The sequence below is a fragment of the Vanellus vanellus genome (assembly GCF_965231255.1).
Source record: "Vanellus vanellus genome assembly, chromosome: 8".
Classification (NCBI taxonomy): Eukaryota; Metazoa; Chordata; class Aves; order Charadriiformes; family Charadriidae; genus Vanellus; species Vanellus vanellus.
The window spans coordinates 26,978,241-26,991,955 of record NC_138913.1 but is presented as its reverse complement, the minus strand read 5'-3'; the positions used below and the strand labels follow the sequence as shown (position 1 = coordinate 26,991,955).

Here is a 13,715-nt window from a genome sequence, read left to right as displayed (position 1 = left end):
TCTCCACGCCCAAAAAGAAAAGGACCTGCAAGTCAAAGACAATGGAACACAACCACATTGGCAGAAAGATGTTCTAAGTTTTCTACATAATTCCCTTAGACTTTCTTAGTTGCTTCCATCATAGCAGGCAAATTGGAACAGCCTGTTCCATTTTTATGGAAGGCTTTAAAAATGTTATTGGATGGTTACCCATTCCCCTAGCAATTCCCCGCTTCTATGTAAAGCTCAGGAACTGAGTACCTCATATCTACAAGAACCTCGGCACTATTTTGATAACATGATCAGGTTAGCAATGAGAGTAAGAATATATTTTAATTCCAGTAATTTGTGTTCTTTGCCCTATCACATTATATGAACTATACTAATATTGAAAGCTTTCCTGTGAGCTCTTTCACTTACTATTCTCCATCCCAAGAACGAATACAGCAGAAACCCTCTGTCAACAGATACACAGTATGCCTTTTCTTTTTAGCAGATTGTGGGAGGTTGGTGGTGAATAAGAAATCAAGGGAAAAACTCCTTTCAATCTCCAGTGGATTAAGAACAATGCCTCCCAACATACTTTCAGATCTCTGTTTTATAAACTCGTTTTATTTTCCTTTATTTGCTCATTGTCTCTTTCTAGCTCTCTGCTAGTCTATTAAATACAGTATCTAGAGAGACTGCTAGAGTTTTAATCTACCTACAGGGAATGTCTCTTAGACCATCAGTATTCCTCTAAACCAGCAGCAGAATGGGACATAATTAAGCCTTGTTTACAAATCCCAGGGTTTTTTTTAGCAGTTCTATAATTATAGTAAGTTTTCTTCCCAGACAAAAGCTCTTATAACAGGATAGTTTGTTTTTTATCATCTGTGAAATCAGAAGGTCAAAAAAATAACAATCAGTAAACACTAATGAAACAGGTGTGGGTAAACAAGGGATTTTTTCCGGAGATTACCCAGAACAGGTAATCATTCCCGAAAACATGTTTCCGTAAATGACTTTAGAATTTGCATGTGCTGGTTGCAACAGAACTTACACCACTCAGGGAATAGTTTGAATTCTACAAACCCCTCAAACACTAGCAAAAGACCAGTTTGAACGTAATGTTAGTTGTGTGCTTGCACAGCTTGCATAAGAGCAAGTGCACTGCAAAGAATCATGACAAAATCTTGTTATATTACATATAATTACCAGTAATGGCAAATAGTGACCTGAATTCTTCACATCTGTTGAAATTCAATGCAAACATCTCCTGTAAGGGTTTATAGCAAGGGCAAGAAATTCAGCTGGGTCCCAGTGTATGTGGGAACTGGGTCATGCAGGGTTCGGTCTTTAACTAATGGGACTACTCACATGTTAAGCTTAAACTAAATGTTTAAATTCTTCAGAGAATTGAAGGTAGAATGCTGAGCAACTTCCAAAGCTGAAATGCATTGCTTTGAACAGAAAAAAAATTGCACAACTGAAAATGTCTACTGTTTTAGATTTGTGGTGTCAGGTTTTGTTGGGTTTTTTTGTTGTTTGTTTGTTTGTTTGTTTTTAAATCGAGTATGTTCATGCTAGAGTCTACAAACACTACAGAGACACCTTTCCTTTTAGACATATTTGCTTTTTCCTAACTCCTGAATTTACTTTTGAGCATTATCACTACCAGGCTATTTCCTGTATATGTTGTAAAACATATAGAGACAAAACAAGTTTGACAGCAGGTTGTGCAACAGCACAGTAATGTCACCAGCATCTGTAATAGGCAAAGAGCTATTTAACATTCTCTTAGAAGTGAGAACTCTATGAAAATCAATTAAGTATGCATGTTACACAATTTCTAATTATAAGACATAGTTAAGTCATATCTAGTGTGATCACAGATAATTATCAACAGAAAGTTATTTTAGTCGGTAAAAATATTCAAAAATTTTCACTAATTTTGCTTACCCAGTGTCCAGATTTTCTAACTTACCACCACTTTTATGCACTTAATAAAAAAACCCCTATGTATAACATTAAGTGCATCTCTGTCACAGAGTTCACCTATGTGACGATGCTTTAAAATGCAGCATAATGCTTAATGCAATACAGTAGTCATTATTGCTAATTAAGAAGTCATTATTAATCTTAAACAGAAAGCCATCAGGAAGCTCAGCACTAGCTCAAGAGGAAAGACAGGAAAAATAGGGCAGAAAGTGTAAACGGGGAAGATGCACCACATTAAAACTGTCCAACGTCACCTTATTCAATATATGTATGCACTAGTGCTTAGCAGTAATGGCAGCTGAATTCAAGGACAAAAGCAGGTTTTCATCAGAGTTAAATTATTTATGAAAAGCAGCTGGATTCTACTTTGCACAGTTATCTATTAAAATTCCCGTGGCGTATTTGTTATAATTCCTTTGCAGGTATTCATCAGAGAATTACTAGGGCTTTTTTAAATTGCAAAAGGTAGAACATCCTTTCTTTTGCTGGTTACATTATCTGTAAAGTAGCTGGGACTAGATGTTCTTTTCTGTTCAAAAATTAGCCAGCCTACTTTGAAAGCAGCAACACACTTGCTTTTCATTGACAGAAAATATTTATTTACAATGGTATTTACAGTTAACGATATTAGAAATAAATGTTGTACAAGAAACATTAAAAATGAACTGCAACTGTAAGAAAAATTCTCATGCTTCATAACATAAACAGCTGACAGGAGACAAAAAACCACTCCCTCGGGGAGAAACTGTGCCACAATTTTCTATTGCTTGTTTTCTGGCACCTTCCTCTCAAGTATCTGGTACTAGCCACTGGATCTGAAAGAGCTCCCACTGCCCCTGATGAGTGTTTACTGTCTTAAGTCATCAGACAAGACTGATCTCCAGTCTAATGCAGCCTGGCAATTGCCGCATAACGCCATATAGAAAAGGGGAGAGTATAGCTGTGTCCAGGAATAGAATAACTTTCTTCAACAGAAGAAAAAGTGCAAACTTGAAAGATGAGAAATTCAGTGATTTTGTCAATTGGTAGTCTGTAGTTCCCATAGATGGGCGGCTTTCTATCTGGGTACAGAATCAGTTTGCTGGACAGCATGTGTTTTTTTTGTAAAAATAAAAAAAACCCACACCAAAAATATCCCCAAAAGTGTGAGCTTTCACATTAAAATGTTCCCAGTTAAGTCCTCCAAACATGAACTAAACAAGTGTTTTGGAGTTTGCTCATAGCCCGTACCACCAACTTTTAAAGAAAATAGATTAATCTGATTAGAATGTCAAATAATTTGAAGCCTCACAATGACAAGTTTATCTTAAAAGTAACTAAGTACTGCTCAGTCAAAACAGACACTTATGAATTGAGAAGTGGGGCATGTGTTAAAAACTGGTGCCTGAAGCTAAGCTTCTAGTAAGTGATGTAGTTTTAAGATCCTAGAGTAGCTTCAGTGAGTTTTTTTTTTAACACATACTTAAAAAAATAGTTTTATTCACTAATTACTGAAAATGTTGACTGCTGTGTTCACTCACTGCCAAAGTGTCAAAATCCCCAGCCTTTCCACCTGCAGACTTTCGTCAAGCCTTTGCCTGTTCCACCTGTATGAAACCCACCACAAAGCCAAGCCAGACCAAGTTTGATATTTCTACTGAATACTACAATAAGTAAAGCAAAGAAGGAATGTCAAAACCACAGTATTGATTTAGACATATTTTTAACTTGAAGCTAATAAAGAAACTTTGGGGCAGCCTAAAATTCTGCATGGCAATTTAGTGAAAGGAGGGGAAAGGAAGGAAATCAGGGAACATGCTGCAGAACTTAGTACCAGCTTGCCTCAAGGGCTGTGCTCTGATTGTAATGTCATTCAAGGTTGTCAGCGGTAGAGTCAGAATACTTAGTTCCCAACTCAGGGAAGAGAAACAAATACTTCCAGAAAAGCTAAGAGTAGCCATCATTAATAATTTTATTTCCTTTAACATCCTGTTAGATGTTCATTAAAGTTCTGCTGACGATTACGGCTGGTGCAAGAGAAAAGCATGGTCAAAATACCTCGTTTAGAGGTTAATCCAAGTTTCAGACCACTGTCTGGCCCCATGAGCAGACATCACTCTCAGCACTCTGTGCTAAAACCTAAGAAAAAATTGCGTGGATCCCAGCGAAAGAAGTTACAAGAAGTCTTTTACTTTTATATAACTTGACATATCTTCACTCCCAAGTGAACCCAGAATCTTTGAATAAAAACACCCAACACAGAAGTACTACCAAGATTTTTCAGTCAACTTCATCTTCCTTCATTGAAAGAATAGGTTTCAATGTGTTTTTATGGTTAAGACTCCAGGGCAGGATCCTACTTTTTTATATCCCATTGAGACGAGAGGTACTATCAACTCTCTTCTCTACCAGACAAATTGCTTTTAGAGACAGCCATGTTCACCTGGCCAGTTACAGAAGAACACTTATCCAGCCAGCTTCTCACTTTAAGGGACAGCAAGTTTTCCTTCTTGCCAACCAAAGAACCCACATAAGCTACTTTTGGTAGCCCGTTTACCAATACAGAACATCCCGTAAGTATGAGGTCATTATCATCTTAAGCAAAGAAATAATGAGGTTAGGTATAGAGAAGTTAGGAAAACTATTTTCTTTAGTTCTGGGGGAAATACTGCAAGAGCACCTGCTCTTCGTAGTAAGTGACCAGCAGCTGGGCAAGGGGTGGGGCGGGGGGACAACAGAGAGATTATCAAACTTTGTATAGACCCTAGGAAAAGATTTATTTGTGCCAGTCAATAATCTAGACAATTATCAAATATGAGAGATCCAAGAAGGGATATGAGAGAGGCCAGTAAACTTGCTCTTTGCATTTTACAAATTCACCAGGATTGAGCAAACTAGGAAACAGTAGGTCCACCAAAGCAAACCAGTGGCAGAAGGCGCAGCACACAATATTGGCCTACACTACAAAGCACTTCTCTTTCTATACAGAGAAGCAGCTGAACAGACTGGAGAATTTTCATCTCAAGTACAAGGGACCAATTTTCAAGCAACTGAAATATGAAAGGGTTGTAAATTATGAGAACAGACAAACACACACAATGAGCAGAGTACCATGAACTACAACAGAAGAAAACCCCCAGCATGTAATATCATACGGTGGCTTACAAATGTGTCTCATCTAGTGGTGATCTCGGGGCTAATGAGAAGAAATACAGCAAAATTTAAAAAAAAAAAAAAAAAAGTACAAAAATGTAACTAAAATGCAGAAGCAAAACAATGATTTGAATACTGTTACAGAAACATAATAGAGATAATACCTTCCACTGAAATCTCAATCCAGCAGCAAAGAACAGCTGATCTCAGGCGAGAGACAGAAACAAGGAATGTTTTATCACAGTCTCACTTCAAATTTCTGCACCATCACTGCTCTTATTTTCCTGTGCTTTCCTATATCACTACCACCGCATCTGTGGACTCAGTCCTCTTTCCTGCCACCTATTAATTCTGAAATTTAAGAAAATGCTTTCCTCTTTCAGATTTAAAGACAATACTGAAGTCCCTATTGAAGTAGAGGAACCCAAATACTTTCTATTTCTGTTTCAATTCTAAAAATAAGCCCCTCATTAAGATTAAGCAACTGTTTTGTACAGTGTGGCTGTACAGTGTGGCTGTATAAATATCTGTGAAGCTCTCTAAAATACCATGCATCCCCATGTATCATTTTAAATTCTATAAGTACATGAATGAATCAAATAGTAAAGTTCTTCACAGGTGATCAAACAGAGAGAGGGAAAAATATGGTGTTGAAAACTTACCAGGGATTTTGTGCGATAAAACCTAACAAAGAAAGGGAGAGATGTCAACAGGAAGAAATGGGATAAAACAATCCAAAGAGTACTTAAATAACTTCGATATATCAAAACAAGGGAAAAAAAAAAAAAAACAACTATGGAGAAGATGTAAAAGACAACATACATGGTTATGAGAAGAAGAAAGGCCAAGGGGCCCATCACCAGTTTAAGTGGGGTTCCAAACAAGTGCTGGTAACAATCTGTGGGAAATGCTGTTCTCAGATTAATTTACTAACATCACAAACAGATGTGAACAAAACAAATAGCACTTGACTGAAAGTGCATGGAAAAAACCCAATTATTTCTTCCTCGTGTAACAAAAAAAATAGGTGTGAAACAGGTTTCCTATGACAACATATTAAGGGTCTGTTCTTTCAAGATCAAAACAGAGGATACAAGAATTAAACAGACGCCCCACACCATATTATGGATACACTGAATACTTCTTTGAACCAAGTCCTTCTTGACATGACTACCCGTTAGATTTTTTCACTGCTGACTTCAAAGGAATAAAAAAAAAAAAAAAAAAAAAAAATCAGACAAGATACAAAGATTGTACTGGCATTTAAGTGTGGTGTTTCCCTCTGCGATGCAGTCTGTGACTGAATTTATATTTGAATCTACAGGTACATGCACTCAGCAGCATGTTACAAATTTCCAAAATAATCATAAAGCAACGATGCGGAGTTTTGCAGGAAAGCATCCAAAGAGTATATTGCAACTATAACTGCAGTGTATGTTCTCACGAATTAAGCGGAACTTTAATGGGGGAAAAAAAAAAAAGTTGATTAGAACAGGAAAATTTTCTCCCTAGAAGCAGAAAAATCTTCAGTTCAAATGCTGCATATCTAGACCTGGAGCAAGTAACTCCTAGATATTACTGCACACCCCTCCATGTTAGCACCAGAAACATTGTCTAATATTTCAAAATGAAAATTTCCCAATTAAAGGATAGACAGTAACTTTGTTAGTCAAAACCCTTACACTCCCAGGGAAAAGAAAGTTATTCTCAAATACTTTATGAACTCTACAATAAAGTTTTTAAAAAACTTTTTAAAAAAAGTTTATACAAAATTCTAGAAAATACATAAAGTAAAAATTCTAGAAAACACACAAAAAGCCAAATGATGTGGACAAAAGAATCCAAGACAGAGCATGTCCATCTATTTGTAAGTGCAGCTATAGCAGAAAAAGAACAATTCAGACCATCTCCTCAGCAATGCTGAGAAAAAACTTAAGTTTTTCTGAAACAATGATCTTGCCTGCAGTATTTTAACTCAAGTCTTCTTTGTTACAAGACTAGGACTGAAGCAGTAATATTAATGCTAGAGATTTTAATTATTACTATTCTGGAAATAAAAGTTGAAAATATAAACAAGTTATCTATGGGACACTTTTTTTCTGGGTTTTGGAGCATTTGTTTTATGAAAACTCCACGACAAAAGATACCTGCTAAACTTCAATCATGCAAATCATCCGCAGCTGTGTTAAAAATGTAGGCTCAAACCACCCAAAGAAAATGCCAACTAGATCACAGGTCATCAATTTAAAATAAAAGGCATAAGAGAACAAGTGTTTACAGGGCAGATGTGATTCAGAAAGCAGCTCTTTCTTAAGGAATCTTTAAATTTCTCTCAATGCTTTCTGTAACAGCTTTTAAAATTTTTAATCTTACACACACACACAAAAAAAGGAAATATAAAGTATCTTTCCAATCTCAAATGTAGAAACCAGTCCACATCATAACACTGAACTGGGTCCATATACAAAACTACAGAGATAGGAGACAGAAGCTAAAAAGCAGTGCTTTTGGGAAAATGGCATGTGTTTGCAAAATAACAGGAAGAACAAAGTAAGTAGGTTAGGCACACAAATAGTGAGGAAAAAGTCATCACCAGTAAAAGGCTGCTATCCTGACCCTTGAGTGGATCTGCTCTGTGCTCTTCAAATAAAACACCTTTTACAGCGCTGTCTGTGCTGTGTAGAGATAGCTAAGCTGAGGAATGGAAAACCACAGTGTTTCTCTTGTAGGAAGCTGGACTTCAGAAATCTTCTGTAAAATAAAATTACTGATAAATTGAGTCAGTGACTGTGGGAGAGGTAGTAAAGTCCCCTCTTCACTCGCACAGATAAATCCCCATATGTAGTCTCATTCAAATAGTAACAGAAGCAGAGACCAAAATAAGATGACTTTCATGAAAGAAGATGTCATCATTTTCAGAGAGCGTGCCATTGCTACTGAAGTAACCACTAAGGAGACCGAAAATACAAAAATGTACTTGTTGGCAAAATGATGCAAGATAACAGTTCTGCCCAATTTACATTTTGATTTTTAATATTTTTTTTAGAACAGAAACCCTGTATTTGGGAGCAAAGTGCATTTTTAACCTTAAAAAGTTAACCAAAAAAAAAAAGGAAGCTTTAACAGGTATAATCCGATGTCAACAGTTTATTTTCAGTGCAAGGTGAAATACAGTTATCGCTTTAATACACAGAGTACACCTTCATTAGACTAGTCTCTATTTTTGGAATACATATTCCCTTGTGAATTATCTGCTGCTAGAAGATGCAGTTTTACAAACGTCAGGGTGTCATGAACGTGCTCAACTGCGACACAAGCACTACATTGGAGAAAAAGGTACAGTAGGCTGAGAATAACCTGGCTTTAAAAATAACAGATTCTTCATCTGTTGGAGACTGGGCGTTAATCGTTTGTACTCCATCAGCAGTATCCTAACCTCCTCAAGACAGCACATCAATGAGGCTGGTTGTGCCTTTGTATCAATGCATCTTTCACAGAAAAGAAAACACTAGGGGTTTTCAGTTCTTTTACATGACGTCTACAGTGAGATGCACTACGCATGGCAGATACATTCTATGGCAAAACAAGCAGCAAAGCCCGTTATTCCTGCTATCATGTACAAACCAGTAAACTTTTACAAAAGTTACAATAGTTTTTAAATAAAAGCCTGATTTATCTGTCTATTACACAGTTTTAAGTCTTTTCTGCTACTGAGTGAATGAAGAGAACCTTTTTTCTGAGGGATAGATTTTCTAGAAGATTAGTGCATTTTACCACCTTTCACTACCAGATAATTATTCAGACTGATTTGAACTAGAATTATCACACGACCTCTGGTGAGAAGAACTTGTTACCGAAATCAGCAGGGTTAACGGTTGCTACCATGCAGATGTCCAATTCACAGTAACTGGCATCAAAGAGCCATGGACTATAATAAACTGAAAAATTAATTCACTTTTCACTCCTAAGCTCAAGTCCTCCTTTCTGGGCAAGGACAGCAAAGAGCAGACACGTCAAAAAATATTCTGATATTCTTCATGTCTAGTAAATGCAATATTAACTTCTAAGTTTTTTAATATGGCACTTTAATTACAGTCAAATTAAATTTTAATTATAATTCCCCAAATTGTTCATTTAAAAATATCACTACTAAACTATGTTTGTTAGATACTTGTGATAATTGCTGCTGTAGCAAATCCTTTTAAGTATTTTTCAGGAAAACCTGTCTCATGCCTATTCCTTATTTGCATTTTGACATCTTGCAAAGTTAAAAAAAAACTTATCCAAATTCTATTGGAACACAAATTACTAATTTGGTCAATAAAATGTTTTAAAATGGGTTAGAAATAGCTTCCAGTTTTTCTAGTAAAGCATTTCTGTGGAACAAAATACCATTATTCAGAACCTCCTTTGAATTTCAGCAAAGTGCTACGGCTTGCTATGTGTTGCAGTGATGATACCCGATCGGACAGTTCTGCAGAAACTAATGCAACTTCAACCACTGTGCAGAACACAGACAGACTTAATTGCCAGTATTTCCACATCCAGAATTACTAGGAACAGACATCCTCATGGTGAAATTGTAGACTGAAACATACACAGGAAGTGCTCTTGGGGAGAAAGATTGTATATTCCTTGAAGAATTCCATGACACAGGGAAAAGAAAAATTGCAAAGCAGGAGAGAAGCATGCAGTATGTGAAAAAGCCTTTGAGCAAGCAGGGTATTTTTTCCAGACAGGAAGCAGCAGTCACATCTCTACAAAAATGACCAGCAAGATTGCACCCGCTATATAAAGCCTCCACCATTCCCGTTTTATGATGCGAACACAGAAATTCTGAAGTTTAATTCCAGTGTTAAAATCTCTGATTACATTTTTATGAAAGTCCTGTTTTGTCAGCAAATGCAATACATACTACAGAAATGGAAAATCTAACATGCTTATGTAGGTGATTGGAATGATCATTTTTTTTTCTCCAATTCTTTGGAAGCAAAGGATATTCCTGATAACCTGGGGATAGTGTGAAAGAGAGAACCTACCTTTGCCCAAAGGTCTCCAGAATACAACTGCAGAGTGTAAATCAATTAATTACAGTAAAAGAATTGTCTGAGTGAATTTAGCTTTTACGTTCCTAGTCTTAACACCATATGCTTACTTGTAAGTCTCTGGAGGACAAGGACTTCCAAAAGGAGAATGGGGATCCTCAGAAATCCATATTTGTCACCATTATTGATATTCCTAATCACTAGATTTAGAAAACTAGCCAAGAGAATACTGAATTTGAGAACATACGTATTGCCAAAGAGAAAACACCTTATACATTCATCTTAAGTAGGTGGAGTTCCTGCTAGGATAGCAACAAAGAGTCGTTGCTGTCTGAGGATTTTGGAACATAAAGCAAGATCTGTCAGAAAAAAGATACCTTACTATCCAACTACATCAGCTGACCTAAAATAAGTAAGTTTCTGTGTCCTTAAGACAGGTTGGTGTGGCTTAAACAAAATAAATAAATAAATAAAAATCCTCCAAACCCAACCCTTTTTTTGAACTGTATCAGCTGGTCTAATTAAAAACATTATTTAAGCCTACAAATTATGCATGGATAAGAACCAGCAGAAAGCAGACATAAAGAAAAGGCAGGATTCTTCTTCACCAGGCACAAACAGCAAGCAGTAAAGCACTGCACCTATCAAGCTGCTGACCTAGTCAACCTTTAGAAAACAGAGATGTCTTACTAACAATTTTTAGATCTTGTTAAGTGTGCTATGTACAAGTATGCTTGCTAGCTGTCCAGGTAGTATTTTCCGTGTGCAACTGTTCCTTGCTATTGATTAATTACAATTCAGAAGGGGGAATTTTGTGTAGAGATTTTGAAATGTGTTGTTATTCCATTCTAAACTCATCTGTAGTAAGAAACACCAGAACAAACCTAGCTTGGGTTTTTCAAGTGCTTGAGAAGTAGCATGTTTCAAGACAAAGTAAATTCTAATTTTTTTTTTTTTAACTTTAAGATAATTGCAGTCTTAAAATTATATTTAATATTGTGCAGTCTTCTGTTAATATGCTTAACCTGGAAGATTAATTAAATAATTTGGTTGTAGACATAAAGGTCAGTCAAGACCTGGGACAGGTGTGGGCATGAGCAATGAAATACACTATGTACACGAGCTTTGGCTTGAAAGGAAAAAAAAAAAAAAAAAAAACCAACAAAACCTCTCTAACACTCATTTCATCTCAACATAAAGGCTGCTGTTTGTAAACACACCAGGTCTACTTATGGCTCCTTCGGAGAAGTTAGAAACATAAGCTAAAGAAACACACCTTCAAGAACAGTAATGACAAAGCAGATGGACAAACTTAGGCTGCTTCAGTTTAGGGAGCAAAGCAGTTACCTAAATTACTTTTTTATTTTAAAGCAAACACTTTCAATCTATTTTAATTGTGCATGTGCTTTAGAGCTCTACAACACTGCCTGCACAATCTATTTCAGGACTGCATAATTTTGAAACAAACGGAGAAAGCAGCAAACTAGTATTAAGTCCATAAAATGTTCCACTGGCCATTACAGAGGCTGTATACTTATAAAGACTGAAATTACATATGCATATATGACAACTGCATATACATGTATATCTATATATCCATAGGTATCTTTCTACCTCAGTTATTACTTAATCAGAAGGAGCTTCCAAGACACCGACAGCACACAATCGCATATTCCATCTTATTTATCTTATTATAATTCTCATTGCTTGTAGGAGTTATCAAAGCAATACTTAAACTTCAGTAATGATTAAGTTGAACAAGCTATTAATCACTATAGGATGACCAATCATTTATCATCTCTGGAAGAAGTTCCACTAAACATTAAGAAATCTTTTCAATCCAGATAGACAGTGTGCATTTCCGCAGGCACATTAAAAGCTGGAAGAAAAACAACCTAAAAAAATTGAATTTTCTATACAGTCTTTTGAAGATTAGTTCCTTATGTCACATATGCTGATGTACAGCTGAGGGTAACTAAAAATTAAATCACTAGGGGTTTTTGTTCCTTTGTTTCCCCTTTGGCAAAACAGGGGAATTTAGTATCATAAGATCACAGGATAAGTCAGGTTTGCAAGGAGCCTCAGGAGTCACTTGTTCAACCTCCTTCTGAAAGCCATTGGGTCAGACCAGGTTGCTCATGGGTTTATCCAGTTCTATTTTGAAAACCTCCAAGGACAGAGACTGCACAATATCTGATATTAAGCAAAACTCACACTATTCTACCACACTAGTAAGAGCACAGCTAAAAAAAAACAAACCTGAAAATGAGACCCTTCATGTCCCCAGTAAAAACGGCAATTAAAATGTATTTTCCACTGGACTAGAGACTAAAATGTCTTTTTTTTTTTTTTTTTTTTTAGAACTGTTAACTTTACCATAATACTTATTTTTCTAGTGGCAACATACCTGGAATGTCAAATGAGTCTGAACTCAAACTTCTGGGGATTCTCATTAGACTTGTACTTAAGTGGGAAATTACTTACCTGTGAATACCATTTATGTATCAATTTGTGCTATGTATCTCCAAATATTAAAGAATCATGAAAATTCCCTTTTCAAGGGAAAATGTTTTACTTTCATCTGAAACTCTATGCCCCACCTCAGGACAAGTTTCTACAATAAAAAGTTGGGGGGGTGGGTTGTGGGGTGTGCAGATTAAGCTCTTCATTGAATTGAAAGAATATACTTGGATATTTTTAATCTTTAAGTGCACTGGTCATTTACAAAGCCTGGAAGAACTTCAACTTCTCATGAAAAATAGTTCTCAATGAGCATTAGGTCTTGTGTTAAGCAAGGAAGAATGTTGAAGTCTTGCTATGCAAACTCTCAATCTGAGGACAGTAAATACATATCAGAGCTACTCCTTCCTTAAATCTCCACACACAGAGAAAAATAAAGCAGAATAGGATCATCTTGGAGAAGAAAGAAGTCCACTACAAAGAAGTTCAAATGTAGAACTACTGTAGAAAAATTTAGACTTGATTTTCCATAACATGTAAAAATAGTAATAATAGACTGGATCCTGAGCTACATTTTGTCATCAATCCATCCTACTCTTTGCTTGAGGGCTAGAATAGCTACAGTTAAGCTCCTAATTTATCAGGTGTTATGACTATTTTTAGAGGAAAGTTTTTTAAAGTGATAGAAGTTTAAAAAGTAAGATTTTCATATAACATTTGAAATATTTTCATGGTCCATCATTCTAAATAAAAAGGCAAAGAAAAAAAGCTATTGCAGATATGGTGGAAAATATGCATCCACCAGCACACACCAGAAAGCTGGGTTGGCTTCTTACTAAAACATATTGTTTTTCCCAATTTAATGCAGCCAAGGGAACACATTCCTCAGCTTTTTTGAATGGAAATTTCAAGTTTACTCTCCAAGATCTTGGGGAGTTGGTAAGAAGCACCTATTCCAGTCCTGTTATAGTTAAATTTCAGTTTCTCAGGTCAGGCTCGTACTTAAATAGCCATTATAAGGTCCCTTTAAAAGCTTATTTTGGTGAGCAAAATGGTACACACACAATTTCTATGAACGATTAAAACCAGTTAAAAGATAAATTTCTGTCTTCAAAGACA

At 36.0% G+C, this 13,715-nt stretch overlaps 1 protein-coding gene across 2 annotated transcripts in view; it reads right to left on the bottom strand.

Annotated features, from left to right (window-relative positions):
• The window catches only part of WDR33 (WD repeat domain 33), a 71,648-nt gene that overhangs the window by 24,165 nt on the left and 33,768 nt on the right, over window positions 1–13,715 (bottom strand). The window contains exon 8 of one of the 2 annotated variants that reach the window (XM_082487354.1): window positions 5,754–5,775. The exons of the other annotated variant lie outside the window; for it this stretch is intronic. Coding sequence (XP_082343480.1) covers window positions 5,754–5,775 — 22 coding nt within the window. The remainder of the gene's footprint in view (window positions 1–5,753; window positions 5,776–13,715) is intronic. 2 annotated transcript variants of the gene reach the window in all.